This window comes from Chiloscyllium punctatum, chromosome 9, assembly GCF_047496795.1.
Source record: "Chiloscyllium punctatum isolate Juve2018m chromosome 9, sChiPun1.3, whole genome shotgun sequence".
NCBI lineage: Eukaryota > Metazoa > Chordata > Chondrichthyes > Orectolobiformes > Hemiscylliidae > Chiloscyllium > Chiloscyllium punctatum.
The window spans coordinates 72,486,240-72,504,379 of record NC_092747.1 but is presented as its reverse complement, the minus strand read 5'-3'; the positions used below and the strand labels follow the sequence as shown (position 1 = coordinate 72,504,379).

General features: G+C 40.8%; 1 protein-coding gene across 24 annotated transcripts in view; it reads right to left on the bottom strand.

The window, feature by feature from the left end:
* The window catches only part of LOC140481497 (protocadherin Fat 3-like), a 792,082-nt gene that overhangs the window by 333,363 nt on the left and 440,579 nt on the right, over nt 1–18,140 (bottom strand). The window contains exon 4 of one of the 24 annotated variants that reach the window (XM_072577805.1): nt 3,019–3,132. The exons of the other annotated variants lie outside the window; for them this stretch is intronic. Coding sequence (XP_072433906.1) covers nt 3,089–3,132 — 44 coding nt within the window. The 3' untranslated portion in view covers nt 3,019–3,088. Of the gene's footprint in view, nt 1–3,018; nt 3,133–18,140 lie in introns of those variants that run through there. 24 annotated transcript variants of the gene reach the window in all.

Genomic DNA, 18,140 nt, shown 5'->3' with positions numbered 1-18,140 from the left:
TTGTGCTGACCTGTGAAACCAATCTGAAGTGCATGTAACCTACAAAAATTCATTTTTGTCCATATGCCTACCCAATGACCACTTAAATGTCCTTAAGGTTGGTGAGTCTACTATTGTTGCAGGCACTGCGTTCCACATCCCTACTATTCTGAGTAAAGAAACTACCGCTGACATCTGTCCTATATCAATCACCCCTTAATTTAAAGCTATTCCTCCTTGTGATAGCCATCACCATCCGAGAAAAAAGGCACTCCGTGTCCACCCTATGTAACCCTCTGATTATAATGTCTCAATTAAGTTGCCTGTCAACCTTCTTCTCTCCAACAAAAACAAGTCTCAAGTCCCTCAGCCTTTCTTCATAAGACCTTGCCTCCATACCAGGCTTTACACTCATCCGCCTGTTTGTTCATCTTTTCAAAGAATTCAATAAGGTTTGTGAGGCACGACCAGCCCTTCGAGAACGGTGTTGATGTTCCCTAACCAACTTATTCCTTTTTAGATGATTATAAACCCTATCACTTATAACCTTTTGCAATGCTTTACCCACAACCGAAGAAGGCTCACAGGTCTATAATTACCAGGGTTGTCTCTACTACTCTTCTCAAACAAGGGAATAATGTTTATTATCCTCCAATCTTCTGGCACCATTCCTGGAGATAATGATGACATAAAGATCATAGCCAAAGTCTCAGCAGTCTCCTTCCTGGCTTCCCAGAGAATCCTCAGATAAGTGCCATCCGGCCTAGGGGACCTATCTATTTTTACACTTTCCAGGAATTGTTAACACTTCGTGAACCTCAATCCTATCTAGTCTAGTTGCCTGTATCTCAGTATCGTCCTCGACAATATGGGTCTTTTTCTAATGTGAAGACTGACAAAAAATATTCATTTCGCGCTTCCCCCACATCCTCTAACTCCATGCATAACATTCCACTATTGTCCTAATCTTACTCTAGTCATTCTTTTATTCCTGATATACCCATAGAAAGCCTTAGGATTTTCCATGATTTCATATGCCAACAACTTTTCATATCCCCTCCTGGTTCTTCTTGGCTCTCTCTTTAGGTCTTTCCTGGCTAACTTGTAACTCTTGAGAGCCCTAACTGAGCCTTTACTTCTTATCCTAACATAAGCCTTTTTCTTCCTCTTGACAAGAGACTCAACTTCCTTAGTAAAGCACAACTCCGGCGCTCAACAACTTCCTTCCTGTCTGATAGGTACATACTTACCAAGGATACACAGTAGCTTGAATAGCCCCAAGTTTTAATTGTGCCCATCCCTTTCAATTTCCTTCCCTATCCTATACATCTTAATTCTTGCCTAATTGCATTGTAATTGCTTTTTCCCCAGCTATAACTCTTGCCCTGTGGTATATATCTAACCTTTTCCATCGCAAAAGTAAACATAACTGAATTGTGGTCACTACCACCAAAGTGCTCATCTCCCTCCAAAGCTAACCCCTGGCTGGGTTCATTACCCAATACTAAATCTAATGTGGCTTTGCCCCTTGTTTGCCTGTTTACATACTGTGTCAGGAAACCCTCCTGCACACATTGCACAAAAACTAACTCATCTAAAGTGCCTGAACTACAGTAATCCCAGGCAATATTTGGAAAGTTAAAGATCCCCACAACAACAACCCTGTTGCTATTGTTCCTATCCAGAATCATCTTTGCTATCCTTTCCTATTTGGAGGCGGATAGAAAACTCCTAGCAGGGTGACCTCTCCTTTCATGTTTCTAACCTCAGCCCATACTACCTCAGTAGACAAGTCCACAAATGTCCTTTCTGCCACTGTAATACTGTCCTTGACTAACAATGTCATCCCTCCCCCTACCATTTACCATCTTCTCTGTTCTTACTGAAATGTCTAAATCCAGGTATCATTCCCCCCACCCCCCAGTCAAAGTAAAATGCTCAGAGACACAGTGTAGTTCTACTTCCTTCAGAGTTATTCTAGGCTCTGGAGGGAGGGAGAACGATCACCCATGTGCACAGAGACACGAGTTCACGGTGTTCTCTGGAATAACAGTCTCTCAATGAACTATATAATCATTTTATAGGGAGGAGCATCCAGATAAGACAACATACATATTAATTGGGTGACTGTTACGATCAACAAGTACCAATAGCAGACACCAAGCCTTTTACTGTTATTCAATGAATGTTCTTAACCTTGTTAACTGACATTACATACTGAATGCTACCTCATCTTGTTAAGTGGCTCTACATAATGATTGCTTTTCCACCTTGTTAACCCATTATCCTTGCCTCTAGCAGTCCATTGTTAACTGCAAGTTCTTATCTGATCAGAGACATGCTCAGCTGAACCTCTTGTTTCATAAAACTCAAGACTTAACTCTTTCCCTCCCTGCTTATACCCTATACACATTCTCAGTCCCTCCTTTTATCATTTCATGATGACCAATGGCATTAGCAGCTTTCATAAGACTCTGACAGTTACTGATACGTAGCATACAATGATTATTACAACAAACATTACTAGTGCATACAGTATTTAGAGTTTGAAGAATCTTCCCATGTGGAAAAAAAATTCACTAGTAAAGTTCTTAAATCCACAGACCTTAGTGACCTGTCCATCCCCTCCAAGTCGAGTGGAAATAAGCTAGTTCTCCAAAATCTCCTTCAGTAAAGTCCAACCTGAAAACAAAATTCAGTCCGTCCTTCTGCATCACCCCATCGAGAAATCTAATTTCTGGGATAAGGGCAGTTAAATGCTTCACAAAACTCATGAGACTTGCAACCTTCCAGTGATGCTTCAGATGGAGGATACCAGCACATCTGAGTGTGCAGTGCTGCAGCAGCAGCAGGCTAGATGAACACAGCATTCTTTGCTGCTTCTGCTCCCACTCGACTGTCAAATGTAACAAAGCCAACTGACTGTTGTGATGTCAGCTTGGTCAGTGAACCTTCATTTCCCTTAAACGATCAAAAGACAAGGTAAAGCTCATGTGGTTTAATGTCCACAGGAAGGCCACTGACAAAATGCATACCGACCTCCTCTTCACTGTTGTTAGCTTCTTCACTTTTTGTGCTCATGCCTGGGGAGCTGATAGAGTCCATTGGATTAGCTTGTGGAGGGGTGGTCAGTGGTCCAAAAGCATGTTTTACCTGTGAATGGAAAAACTCTAGAGAAGTTGTTAGCTGCTGAAAGTATCTATGCATTTCCTCTCTCATTCCCTCCTTGCCAAGGTGGTTATCAGTATGAAGACAGTCACACATTTAACTACACTAAATTGTATCTGCCTATTTCAACATTATTTGAATTCTTGAAGTTTGCTACTCTGTTCACCATTATCAAGGTTTGTACAATCCATAAACATCTAAATTGTACTGCCTAAACAATTCAGTCAATTATAAGCAACAATAAATGGTCCTAAAATCAAACCCTCGGGGGACCCCATTCAGATTATTCAAAAATTATTTTCCTTTAACAAATTGATATTTGGCTAATGTGAAAACTATCAGGAATAGTATTTCAAAAGTCTGCAACAGCAAGAAAACAACAAAATATTTTGTGTGTTTCAGCAATTTAAAAGACAGTTTCAGTTCAGATTTAAATCTCTAATATTTGTAGGAAACAAATGCTGAATATTTTAAAATATTTTTTCCAGATGAAACTTCCCAAATAAAACAGTCAGAATTAAAGTGGCAACTTTGGTAGAGATCAATATAAAGGGGGCCAAAGAAGTCTTAACAGTAAATAACAGAATTTAAACAGCTCAGCCTCAAATTGTAATATTCTCTAGAAAATCTTTAACAAAAAAATCAAACTCAAATGCACTCTTCTTTTTGTGAACACTCTGCATTAAAAACACAGCAACAAAGATACTTTAATACAATACTCTCATCTGGCTAAAGCATGACCCACTGACCCAACGTTTTTTTTTCTAAACAGGCATTGTTGAATTTGAATCAAATCAGGGGCTCAGGCACTCAATTTGTTTTATGGTTAAAAGTTTGATCATTTTAAAAAAAGGTCATAACGTTGTACAATTTCAATGTAAAAACAAAACCTGCCCCATTACATGGTTCACAAAACACGTTGAATTGAGATCCTGATTCAAACAACGCAAAACAATTACTTAAAAGGATTTTCTGAACCAGTACTTTAACAAACCAAAATTTTTAAACATCAAACACTCACAAAATGGCACAATGTACATTGAAACTTTCTTTTCTCAACCCAAGTATTAGTACAACCTTGATTTCAGCGTTTCTCTTTTTGTTTTGCATACTCTCACTGAAATTACACTTATAATAAGAGAAAGGCCTCACAGCGGACCACATAGCACCACAATTCAAACCACTCTCTTCCCCTAGAACAAAGACTCACAGAGCCTCAAATTTCACAACTAGGGGACTTAAACCCTTTTCTCACTTTGCTCAAACCCCAATTAAACACCGAGAACCCGAAGTCCCATTAAGAGTTCGAAGCTCGTTTGAACCTCAAACACAGAAAACTCAAATCCCAGTTAAATGCAGAGCTTGAACCTCAAACACAAAGTTCAAACCTCAGCATAGTGTGGAGGACTTGAACCTCAAATCAACACACCCAGTAGACTTGAACCCCAATACCACACAGAAGACTCAAACCTCAATCAAACCCACCCCAGGGACTCAAATCCCAGTACCACACAGAAGACTTGAACCTGAAACCAAACCTATCCCAGGTGACGCAAACTCCAGTATCATGCAGAGGACTCGAACATCAATCACACCCCCATTCCCCCCAATGCACCACAGAGGACTCTAACCTGTATCTGCCAACGTGCTTGTGAAACTATGCCTTGCAATTGACCTAATTACCATTCCAGGAATCCATAGGAGGGGACCGACTCCGGCACACTGGAATATCGAGGGGGACCATGGTTTAAAATCTTACCTTGTGGGTCCTTCCGTCTCGAGACACTGATGATCTGAGTGGCCACTTACACCATCTTATCATAACGATCCTGCCGACTACGCCAACATTGTCATCCCATTCCCTCCCCCCCTCAGTCAAAGCAAAATGCTCAGAGAGACAGTACAGTTCTACATCCTTCATCGTTATCCTGGGCCCTGGAGGAAGAGAGAACGATCACCCATGTGCACAGAGACATGAGTTCACTGTCTTCTCTGGAACAACAGTCTTTCAATGAAGTATATAGTCATTTTACGAGAAGGAGCATCTCGATAAGGCAACATACATATTAATTGGGTGACCGTTACAATCAATGAGTATCAAAAACAGAGATCAAGTTCTTTACTGTTATACAATGAATGTTCTTAACCTTGTTAACTGGATTCATACAATGGATATTTTCACCTTGTTAACTGATATTACATACTGAATGCTACCTCATCTTGTTAAATGGCTCGACATAATATATGCTTTTCTACCTTGATAACCCATTACCCTTGCCTCTAACACCCCATTGTTAACTGCAAATTCTTATCTGATCTGAGTCATGCTCAGCTGAATCTCGTTTCACAAAACTCAGAACTTAACTCCTTCCTTGCCTGCTTATACCCTATACACATTCTCACAGGAGCCTGCAACAATCATTCCTGGCCCTGCTCTACCCATGCCTCTGAAATTGCCACAACATTGAAATCCCTTGTACCATCCCATGCTGCAAATTCACCCACCTTATTCTGAATACTTCTGGCATTGAAGTAGATACACTTAAAACCAACATCTTGCTCGCCGGTGCCCTCTTGTGATCTTGAAACCTTATTTTGGACCTCACTACTCTCAACCTCCTGTATACTCAAACTACAGTTTGGGTTCCCATCCATCTGCTGAATTAGTTTAAACCCACCCAAAGAGCATTCGCAAGTTTAGCTCCCAGGATATTGGTACCCCTCAGGTTCAGGTGAAGACCATCCTATTTGTAGCATTTCCACCTACCCCAGAAAAAGCCCCAATTATCCAGGAATCCAAAACCCTCCCTCCTGCACCAGTCCCGTAGTCACGTGTTCAACTTCTCTCTCTAGCACGTGGCATGGGCAACAAACCAGAGATGATCACTCTAATCTCTTCTAGCAGAAAGCTTTCACCTTAGCTCCTTGAATTTCTGCTTTAAATCCGCATCTCTCTTCCTACCTATGTTGATGTTGCCTACGTGGACCACGACTTGGGCCAGCTCCCCCTTCCCCTCCCCCTCAAAGATGCCAAAAACACCATCAGATACATTACAGACCCTGGCATCTGGGAGGCAACACACCAACCATGAGTCTCTCTCGTTCCCACAGAACCTCCTATCTGTTCTCTCTAACTATGGAGTTCCCAAGGACTAATGCTCTGTTCCTCTGTCCCTGTTGCTCAGATGGGAAGGGGAAAGACACTGGTACTTGTGCGCCATTGCTTACCTTTGGTAAGTCATTCCCCCAACAGTATGCAAAATGGTACACATGTTGTTGAGGGGAATGGCCACTGTGGATCTCTGCACTGTCCGACAGTTCCTTTTCTACCCCCGACAGTAACTCTACCATCTTCTTGCACCTGAGGTATGTCTGCCTCCCTCTAACTCCTCTTAATAACCCCGCCACCTCCCGAATGATCTAACATTCATCCAGGTTTTTGAGGAGCTCAAGTTGGGTGACTTCCCGCAGATGAGGAACAGTTAACTGCCCTAACCTCCATTCCCACTATTCTAAATTCCCAATGAGATTACTGAAAACTAAAAAAAAACTCACCAATCCGGTGCACAGAACCTTTTATTTGGTTAAAGGAGGACGGGGGTGTGTTGGGGGGGGGAAATAGTACCCGAGTAGTGTTTTGGGTAAAGCAACTGCCCAAATATAAAGCCTCACTTACCCAGCAGTCCCGTGTCCGCTCCTGCTCAGCGTGCGCTCTGCCTATACATGAGGTAAGTTTATATACTTAAAATTTACCTTCCTGTCAGACCTCTGATCCTCACTGCCTCCGACTTAAACTGCTGCCCCAAAAAAATGAAGACTGCTGAACTCCCGAGGCAAGCTTATATACTTAAAATTTACCTTCCTGTCAGTATGTTTTGAGTAGCATGAGATTTTTTTAAAATTGTTGCCATAGCAGTTATCTTCTTTTGTCCAAACATAAGTGATCTCTCATATCAAGAGCAAAGGTGAAAATTGCGGCCACCAGGATCACCAAGCCCAATGTGGTCCATGGAATTGGCATCAAAACAACTGTCTGGCACCATGTGTAGCCTATTATCAATGCATGCTTAGGAAATAAAAATGTCTCATTCACCAAAAGAATAAAATCTAACATTATCATAAAAGGAATTATAAAGGGATGTTTTACAATCTGATGTACCCATCGAGTGGTTCGAAGCATGGTTGTGTTGCCAGGTTGTGTCAAGTACTTGTGAATTGGAAGGCAGGAAATTAGAATTTGTAAAAATGATAAAGGGACCAGCATTCTTCCCTCTAAGAGGTGATGTGCTTTTCAAAATTTGTGGATTTAAACAAATCTGTGTACAAGCAGATATAGATGTACAGACAGTTCTGAAATTGAAACGTTTGTATTAAGTGTGGTTGGGAACCTGAGCTTGTATTGATGTTAAAGCAACCAGCTTCAATATTAGCCAATTAATTTAAACCAAACCCAATTAAATTTAAATCTGATAGTTTTGACTACCTAGAATCAATCCAATTGCCAAAAAAAAAGGGTATAAAAGATAAGGGCATTTTGAAAATCAGGGTGAGAGTGAACTGCGATTTGAACAGTAAACGTTTGGCTCTGTCAGAAATCTTTAAAATCTCTGATCAAGCACCATCTAAAACAATTTTCCAGACACAAGAATTTGATAGAAAGAGGCATTTCAGGCACCTGAATTCAACAGAGAAAGGTGTTCCTGGTGGAGGATCAGGAAGAGAGTGAGGAGCATTCCTTAAGACACATTTTTGCTGTAATTTTGTGAGACTACATTCTACTGCTTTGTTATATAACTGGGACTTGTATTTTATTGGAACAGTATACTATTAAGATTGTGTTTTATTGGAGAATACTTAGTAGTTGGAGGGGAATTGCTCAGTTTGTTAGTGATTCTGTTAATGTGTTCATTGTTGGAGTTAGATAAATAAATTGTTACTTATTGAGTTACTTATTTATTTCATTTATCCATGTCTGTTTTATAACAGATTATGAGGTTTATAGCTCTCAGAGGGGGAGGGGGTCAATCTCAGCTCCATAACAATTGGCATTGCCAAAATTATCAGCCAGTTTAAAGAGAGTACATCAAGTGTTCAGAGTCAGGGGTAGTCTTCATCAGGTGGAAGACCTGGGGAAAAACTCCCTAGCATTTCAGCCAGAGAGCAGGATACTCCCTTTTCTGACTTTAATAATGTTGAGACACACTGTGCCAACTTTCACTTCATCATCTGGTCTAGGCATTATAAAATCTTCTGTGTTCTATCTAAATTGCAATTTAAATTGAATGAAATATCTGAAAATTTTTTACAAATTTTCAACTGCTGATATTAGGTGGCCCCAAATCCCAAAATTTTACAATACATATCACGTTGATTACAGATTTGAGTCCTGGTCCAGACTGACCAGACTTCATCGAGTGCCTCATCAGCATTGAGCAATGAAGCAGAATATTCAACCATGTGTTTCCTGATATCTTACCATGTATAAAAATGTGCACATTTGAATGGTGGATAAGGACAGGATTACAGGCTGTAACGGTCCCTTTGATAGAATACTTCAAAAGAATTCAATGTTTCAGCTCACGTCATTAGCAATCAATTTGTTGTCACAATGCCAATTTATATGGGCAACTAATCTGTGAAATTTGAAAAAATATTCTACAGTAGCAAATGTGCTGCTCCTTCCTTAGAAAGTATATCAGGTCTACAGAAAGGGAAACAAGTGATGAAAGTGGCTGGCAAGTTTGGTAAAGTGATTTTCCTCTAAAAAGGTACCATGACGCATAAAATTATTATCTGCTAAATAAACATTATAGTCTTGTTTGCCATGGATCCTACCATAAAATTGAATTATATATAAACCAGTGCACCTAATGAGAATGGTTTGTCAGACTATCAAATGGATTAAAAATATTTGAACTCAGACTCCAGATCACCAACCTGATGTCCGGATGAATTGTTCAGCGAAGTTTTGTTATCACCTCCCCAATAAAACACAATGAAGGGTACCTTCAATTGATCAAGGCCCTGGAAATGACAACAACAAACCTCGTCCTATTGACTCTGCAACTTCTACCACACAAACATCTTGGGCTCTGTACTAAAATTCACATGTTCCATTGATAACTCAAGAATCTGACAATCATACTACCTGAATCATAATGTATAGCCAATATTTTAGAAATCACATGTCCCATTCCTGACTACATCCTGTCCCATCAACAGGACACCAGCTACCCCAGAGTTGACAGAACAGCAGTAATGCCACTGTTCAAAAAAATTCTAAAAACTGAATGACTTTTACTTTAATTTCAATTCAATATTGTTAAGCAATAATATTACAGAAGAATTTTAACAAAGTGTTACAAATTCAGAACAGAGCAAAGTTCGGAATGGCCGCTACTACTCTCTGACAATAAAGGATATTCAATTTTTACGATGGAGGCTAATTTCCTATTCTACTAGCTCTCTGAAGAAAATTTGAGGATTTTTCTCATACCGGGTTTTGAGAAGCTTAAGAGAGATCACACTTTGAATTATTGATATTACAAGGAATATTATGACTGACACTCAGTCCTAAATTTCATTGTCTGCTGGGTCAAATTCTGGGTTACACATACTGCTGGGTCAAATTCTCAGTTGAATACAATATTTCACATTTTAGTTCTGCTCCAGAGCAGCAAAATGCTTCTGTCAAGTATTTAATAGCAGTAATGATATCTACTAAAATTTTAGAATGATTGAATATGTCAGTAGTTTTTTTAGACTCAAACTAGCGAATAACCAGACAACTTTTTGAAATCAGTAATCTAAAATACAAATAGTCTTCTTCTAACAAGTATTGCATAAATAAGCACCTCTCAGCATGTTGCTAATTGGGTAAAACTGTTGGAAATTTGTGACGATAAATGGTACTGCAGATGAAATTAAATACTACAATGCACAATGACCATGATAGACACATGCTATGACATTATTTATTATTAATAAGTTATTGTTTACGTACATTTTTGAGGAAATTTCTGAAATTGTTTCAAGTTGCTGTTTTTTCTGACTTCAAAATAATCCTTCTGATTTAGAAAACTCAGCCTTAATAAAAGCATATAAAAGGATACACAGAGATGCTTTTGCATAATCACCAACAGATATAATCTTGCCCCACCCTAATCTAGATATCTACATTTTTATTTCCTATTATCAAATTATGATTTACCCAGATATTCTCAAATTTAAATGGCTAATTATTTTTACATTAGTAATTTTTAGTACACTTAAATGGATATTCTCACAGTCTGTTCTCAAAACCTTGCCCCAATTCTTGCCGTTATGTAGGAGCAAATTACTGCAGGTGCTAGAATCAGTGCAGAGAACAAAAAAAATGTTAGAAATCACAACAAATCAGGCAACATCCATGGAGTAAAAGCAAGATAAGATTTTGAGACAAGACTTGAAGACTTAAAAGGTTATCATGCTTTCTCTTCATGGATGCTGCCTGACCCACTGTGATTTCCAGCATTTTCGTTTTCAGTTCTTGCCGTCAATTATTTAGTATGAATAATAATAAACATAACCTATAAATACTTACACTGAAAGAGTCATAATCATATCTAATAACACTGTGCACAATCTTTTGGATTTCACTGTATTGGAAGCCCTGTTTCTGTTCCATATGACAGGTGTTTCTCTGCAGTCATTTAGTAGCCCTAAATGACCATATTTAGAAAGACAGGTGGAATTTCATGTTCGAGAGAAGCCTATCCACGAGCTGGAAAATGAGACTCTACTCTGCCATAATTATATTCAGGATGCCTAATGGGACTAAATCCCAGTTGAATACTTACTTTACCTCCAATCATATTAGGGCAGTGCAGCTCAGAGACAGAATTGTTGATGGTGCCCCAAGGATAAAGTGACTGTGGTACGTTCACCGATTACAGCAAGAGTCCAGCAAGGTGTACCAGGTTGACTTGAAGACTAGTGTGGGTTTTTACTCCAGGACTCGTCATTCACACCAGTGGTTGCCTCCACTGGCAAGGAGTGCCTGCTAGAGAGGGACTTTCCGAACATACCCTAGGTCCCGCATTTGAGCATTCCTGGCAATATAGGTATTCCTGATGAAGGGCTTTTGCCCGAAACGTCGATTTTACTGCTCCTTGGATGCTGCCTGAACTGCTGTGCTCTTCCAGCACCACTAATCCAGAATTCCTGGCAATATGCCTACATGGCATAGAATGGCCTTCGTCCACTGCTAGCTAAATAGGAAAATGCCCTTAAACGAAAGGTGGTGCCTTGTTAAATGACCACATGATCCTCTTCACAGACCTCTGAATGCAAATTAGAACGAGCAAACATTTGGGACCTTTACTTCCGTGCAGTCACTGAATAGCTCAGGCATATGCAGCAGCATGTTTATTAAGTACAAGTGCAATTAACATGATACTTTGCAAGGTTGTAGTGACAATTTACTTTTATGAACTCTGGTTTTAAGCTCGCCAGTTGATTGAGATGCTGTCTCCTGCTATGTTCTTGTTGCTGCTGCATTCTTGTTGACTATACTCTATCTTAATCTTGGATTTGTGCCAACACCCTTATCCTTATATCCTTTTTGAATCCAGCCTTGTGTTGTATTGTATGACTGATAACACTTGGGTAGTGTGAAATCTCATTCAAACCAACATGATTAATTTCCAATTCCTTTATTATTGACTTGATTAGTTTGCCATTATTTCCTTATTGACCATTAATGTGTTGGTAATTTTCATGCCTTTCATGCATGGCATAGATGTTCATTAAGGATGTCCTTAGCTAACATTTTAACGCAAAGTCAGAAGTCACATGATACCAGGTTATAGTCCAATAGGTTTATTTGAAATCATAAGCTTTCAAAGCCCCGTTGTCAGGTAAAGTGATTTTTTCAGTTCTTTATACTTGCTATTGTCTTATTGTGGAGTTCTACATTCTGAAAATGTTTCTGCAAGTGTCCAAACTTGTTAGAATGCTCACTGGTGAAAATGTGTTGCTGGAAAAGCGCAGCAGGTCAGGCAGCATCCAAGGAACAGGAGAATCGACGTTTCGGGCATAAGCCCTTCTTCAGGCATTGAAGAAGGGCTTATGCCCGAAACGTCGATTCTCCTGTTCCTTGGATGCTGCCTGACCTGCTGCGCTTTTCCAGCAACACATTTTCAGCTCTGATCTCCAGCATCTGCAGTCCTCACTTTCTCCTCGAAGAATGCTCACTGGCCCAAGCTTTTACAATAGCTTGACATTTCTTTCCACTTTTTTGCCTAAACATTAGAACCTTACATTGACCACATTTTTAAAAATTCTCGTGGCACTTTACAAATTCATCCTTCCACAGAAAGGGACATTAAATTATACCCAATTCTTTTTAACTTCAAATTCTCCAAGGTTAGTTGATTGTGATTCACGGTGTCACTGAACCCAAGGATTTTCAACAAAAAAGACAAAGTTTTTCTTTTTAAAAAAGAAGACTGCTATACTTGAGATTTAAGCTTAAGAACTTCAAATTTAATTTATACTGACTTGATCAGCATTTCATTGTTCATTACTGATACTGTCTAAAATATTACCCCTGTAATTGCCAATGTTGAATATGAATCTCAACTCAGGTTTAAACATCAGTTTTAAATATCAAGGACTTGATATCAATCCCTTAAACCTCAATATGCATCAAGCTGGCTGTGATAGTACTCATTAGGATTCACAATGATCTGTGTCCAAAAATCAAAACTCGTGTCCATATTAAAACAATATTGCTTCTTCACTATACAATTTAATTTAATGCTCTGGAATAACAACAGTGGCAAAGGAAGGAAGAACTTAGAATTTAAGTCACAACGTAATTACTGGAAACTACTTTGCTCTTTCAATCATAGTGTGAGCCAATAGATACAAAGTAAATTTCACATGAATTCTAGGAATCAAAAAGGACCTATTAAGTACTACAAGTATCAAGGTGCCTTCAACACAGCATTTTCTCAGGTACTTCCTATTGACAATGAAACCCATCAGCTAGATTTTTTAGACCCTACCGAACTGGCTTCAGCAATGGGTGGAAGGAACATAAAACGAGAGACAGCAATCATACATGTAATTTCACCTGCTCCAGCCGGATCCTTTAAAAGTAAGTAGGCACCAAAATTGGCCTCCTGCCTATTTTTCAAAAAAAAAAGAAAATGTACAGGCAATTGAGACTGTTAGCAAACACTCATTTGCCACTGATTTCTGTGTGGGACCGCAGGATGTACAAGCTTGTACGGGGATAGGATAAGGGCAGTGTGTACCATCTCCAAGATACATTACAGCAAATCACGATGGTGCCTTTGTCACCAACTTCGACCAGTAAGCAGGACAAAGACAGCAAACATAAGGGATTATCGCTATGTGCAGATTTTCATCCAAGCCACAAACTATCCTGACTTGGGGCGTTGTCACCCTTCCTTCAATTGCCCTGGTAAGTGTCATGAGGCTTAGGGGGATTTAATAGGTTTATTTTGTAAACATAGATATTGATGGATTTCTGGAACTCACCACTGGAAAAGGTGGTAGAAGCAGGAACTATCACACAACATTTAAGTATTCAGAATGAATACTTGAAATGGCCACTTGCCATTAAGCTTGGCACCAGAAAAGACAACAGTAGAAACAGCACTCATGCAAACCTTACAGACAATGTCCCAAAAAAAAATCTCAAACCATCCTTGGATTTTTTTTACCCTGTCCAACCAGCAAGAGGTGGCATCACAGTGGCATAGAGTCAGAAAGGAGTTGCCTGGGAAATACTCAACATTGCCTCCGGACCCCATGAAGTCTTGAGGCTTCAGATTAAACATGGGCAAAGAAACCTCCTGCTAATTACTACACATGGTCCTCCTTTGGCTGATTAATGAGCACTCCTCCAAGTTGAGTAACCCTTTGAGAAAACAGAGTGACAAGCGAGCAAAAGTATGCTGGGTGGGGGATTTCAATACTGCTAGATTGGATCTGCGACAAGTAGCGAGGGAACCAAAAAGATAGAAAAAAACATACCATCCAGCTACAGATGGATCTGTCCTTGGCAGTATTGGTAAAAGCCCTGGTGGAGATGAAGCCCCACCTTCACATTGAGAATAACTCCCATAATGGTAATGATTTGGAGATGCTACCACCTAATGAAGGAGCGTCGCTCCGAAAGCTAGTGTGCTTCCAACTAAACTTGTTGGGACTATAACCTGGTGTTGTGTGATTTTTTAACTCCCACAATGGTGGCACTATCACTTTGAACAGACCTAGCAACTCAAGACTGATCATCCACGATGCATTGAGAGCCATCAACAGCAAAACTGTACTCGGGCACAATCTGCAACCTCACAGCCCAGCATGTGTCTACTTAACCATTACCGTCAATCCAGGGGATCAACCCTCGTTCAATGCAGAATCCAAAGGGCATGCCAGGAGCAGCACCAAGAATATCAAAACATGACGTAGTGAAGCTACTGAACAGGACTACTTATGTGCCAAATAGCATAAGCAGCGAGTCAAAGACACAGCTAAATGATCCCATAACCAACGGACCAGATTTAAATTCAATAGTTCTGCCACATACAGTCATGAATGGTGGTGGACAATTAAGCAACTCATCGGGGGAGACAGCGCCACAAATATCCCAACCCTCAATGATGGAATAGCCCAGCATATTACGGCAAAGAGTAAAATTGAAACAAAGTCTCAGCAATCGTCAGCCAGAAGTGTTGAGTAGGTGATCCATCTTGGGCTCCTCCAGTGGTCCCTACATCACAGATACCAGTCGTCAGTCAATTTGATTCTCTTAACACAATATCAAAAAATGAATGGAAGCACTGGACACTGCAAAGGTTAAAGGCTTCAGCAACGTTCCAGCAATTATACCGAAGACTTATATGCAAAATATGCCACTCTATTAGCCAACTTGCTGCAGTACAGTTACAACACGGACATCTACCTGACAATGTGGAAAATTGTCCAGACATGCCCTCAACACAAAAGGCCAAACAATCATCAGTAAAGTGATGGAAGGTGTCATCAACAGTGCTATCAACAAACACCTTGTAGTGATTGCAACAAAGCTGGGGCGCGGGGGGGGGGGGGGGGGGGGGGGGGGTAGGTGGCGGGGGGGAAAGAGGGGAGAGGGGGTGAAACGGCAGCAGGAATGCCAATGTCAGCCATATGGCTCCACCAAGCAAGACAGACAGTTTACTTCAAGGGGATGAAGTTCGTTGTCGAAACCACAGAAATGGCCTTGAATAGGTAAGAGATAAGGTCGACATGAGGTCAGGTCCCATGATATATAAAATTTGGGTATCTGAGATGATCCTGACCAAACATATGAAACAAAGTTTCCACACTGTAAGTAATCTAAAGGAGAGTTGCTAGCAAGTAAATGGAGCAGGAGAAAATATACTCAGCCCTTCAAAATACGAGTTGGACCGAAGAGCCTGTTTCTGTGCTGTATAACTCTATGATGCTCCTGACCTGTCCAAGTCCTTCTGCAGAGTCCCTGCTTCCTCAAGACTACCTGTCCCTCCATCTATTTTTGTACCATCTACAAACTTGGCAACAAAACGGACAGATAACCAGGTTTGACCTACAAAGAATGAAACCTGAAAGCAACAACACCCCCAGATTCTATGGACTACCCAAAGTGCACAAACCAGACATCCCACTCAGACCCATCATATCACTACCAGGGACACCATCACACAAACTGGCTTAAGAGCTCCAGCAGAAACTGAAACACTCTATACAGTCAACACAGGAATTCTTGAACATCATCAGAAATATACACATAGACAAGGAAGAAACTATATAGTCTCATTCGATGTAACGGCACTGTTCACCTCTATTGACAAAACCCGAGCCAACCTACTGGACATACAGAACAGACAACAAGACGGTGAACCTATCAACAAAGACTGCATACTCAAACTACTGGATCTGCGCCTCACAACACACTTCACATTCAACAACCAAATATATGAACAAATCAACCGCACATCCATGGGCTCACCCATCTCTGGACTCATAGCAGAAGCTGTAATGCAAAGATTAGAACAAACAGTCTTACCGCAAATTCAACCCAAACTCTGGGTCAGATATGTAGATGACATCTTTGTAATCATTAAAAACACAGAAATAGAGAACACACACTGGATCATCAACGCCACACTCACAGGAATCCGATTCACTAGAGAGGAAGCAAAGGACAACCAACTCCCATTCCTAGACGTGATGGTACAGAGAACACCTAACGGAGAATTCACCACAAAGGTATACAAGGAAAGCCACACACACAGACCAAGTCCTGAACTACGAAAGCAACCACCCCAACACACAAAGAAATTGCATCAAGACACTGTTCAAAAGGGCCACAACACACTGCAGGGAGAAAATGAGGACTGCAGATGCTGGAGATTAGAGCAGGAAATGTGTTGCTGGAAAAGCACAGCAGGTCAGGCAGCATCCAAGGAGCAGGAGAATCAATGTTTCGGGCATGAGCCCTTCATCAGGAATGAGGAGATTCCTCATTCCTGAAGAAGGGCTCATGCCCAAAACATTGATTCTTCTGCTCCTTGGATGCTGCCTGAACTGCTGTGCTTTTCCAGCAACACATTTTCAGCACAACACACTGCAGTACACCAGAACTGCAAAAAGAGGAAGAAGAACACCTCTACAATGTATTCGCCAAAAAGGGATACCCCTGCAATTTCATCAACAGATGCCTAAGACAACGGAATGAGGTGATGCCACAACCCAAAGGACTAGCTACTTTACCATACATCAAAAACATTTCTGAACTGACAGCCAGACTACTACGACCACTCGGATTCATAACAGCACACAAACCAACTGCCACTCTCAGGCAACAACTCACCAGGACAAAGGACCCGATACCCAGCATGAGCAAAACCAACGTAGCATACAAAATCCCATGCAAGGACTGCACAAAACACTACATGGGACAAACAGGAAGGCAGCTAATGATTCGCATCCATGAACACCAACTAGCCACGAAATGACATGACTAGCTATCCTTAGTAGCCACACACACAGATGACGAGCAACAAGAGTGTGACTGGGACAACACTACTATTATAGGACAAGCCAAACAGAGAACAGCCACAGAATTCCTAGAGGCATGGCACTCATCCACAGATTCAATCAACAAGCACATCGACCTGGACCCAATATACTGACCACTGCAATGGACAGCTGGAACTAACAACCGGAAGCGGCAGATTCAAACCACTACAAATGCCGGAGGAAAGATCACAGAAGCGCTTCACAGGAGGGTCCCAAGCACTGAGGATGTCACCTAGACAGGGGACGAAACGTCTGCAACACAAATTCCCCGCTTGGCGAACACAACCACAACAGCTAGCACCCAAGCTACAAATCTTCACACAAACTTTGAATACCATAAAATTGCCAAGCAATGACCATCTCCTCTAAGGGATAATCTTAATGTCACCCCTTGACATTCTGTGTTGCCAGTATTCCCCATTAACAACATCCAGGGGGTGACCATTGACCAGAAACTCAACTGGTCTCAACACATGAAACCAGTGGCTACAACAGCAAGCCAGAGACCAGGAATACTACGACAAGTAACTCATTTCTCGACTCCTAATCCACATCTACAAGAAACAAATGGGGAGTTTGATGACACATTTACTTGGCTGGATAGGTACAGCTCGAACAATACTCAAGAAATTTGATACCATCCAAAACAGAGCAGCTACTTGATTAGCACAACGGGAAACATCCCCTCTCTCCATCACTGATGCTCAGTACCAGTAATGTATACTGCATGCACGACATATATTCAAAGATCCTTTGACAGGTCCCTCTAAATTCTCAATCACTTCCATCTATAAAGGCAAAGGCAGTAGATAAATCAGAACACTACCAGCTGCAAGATCCCCTCCAAGCCACTCACAATCTTGACTTTGAAATATGTC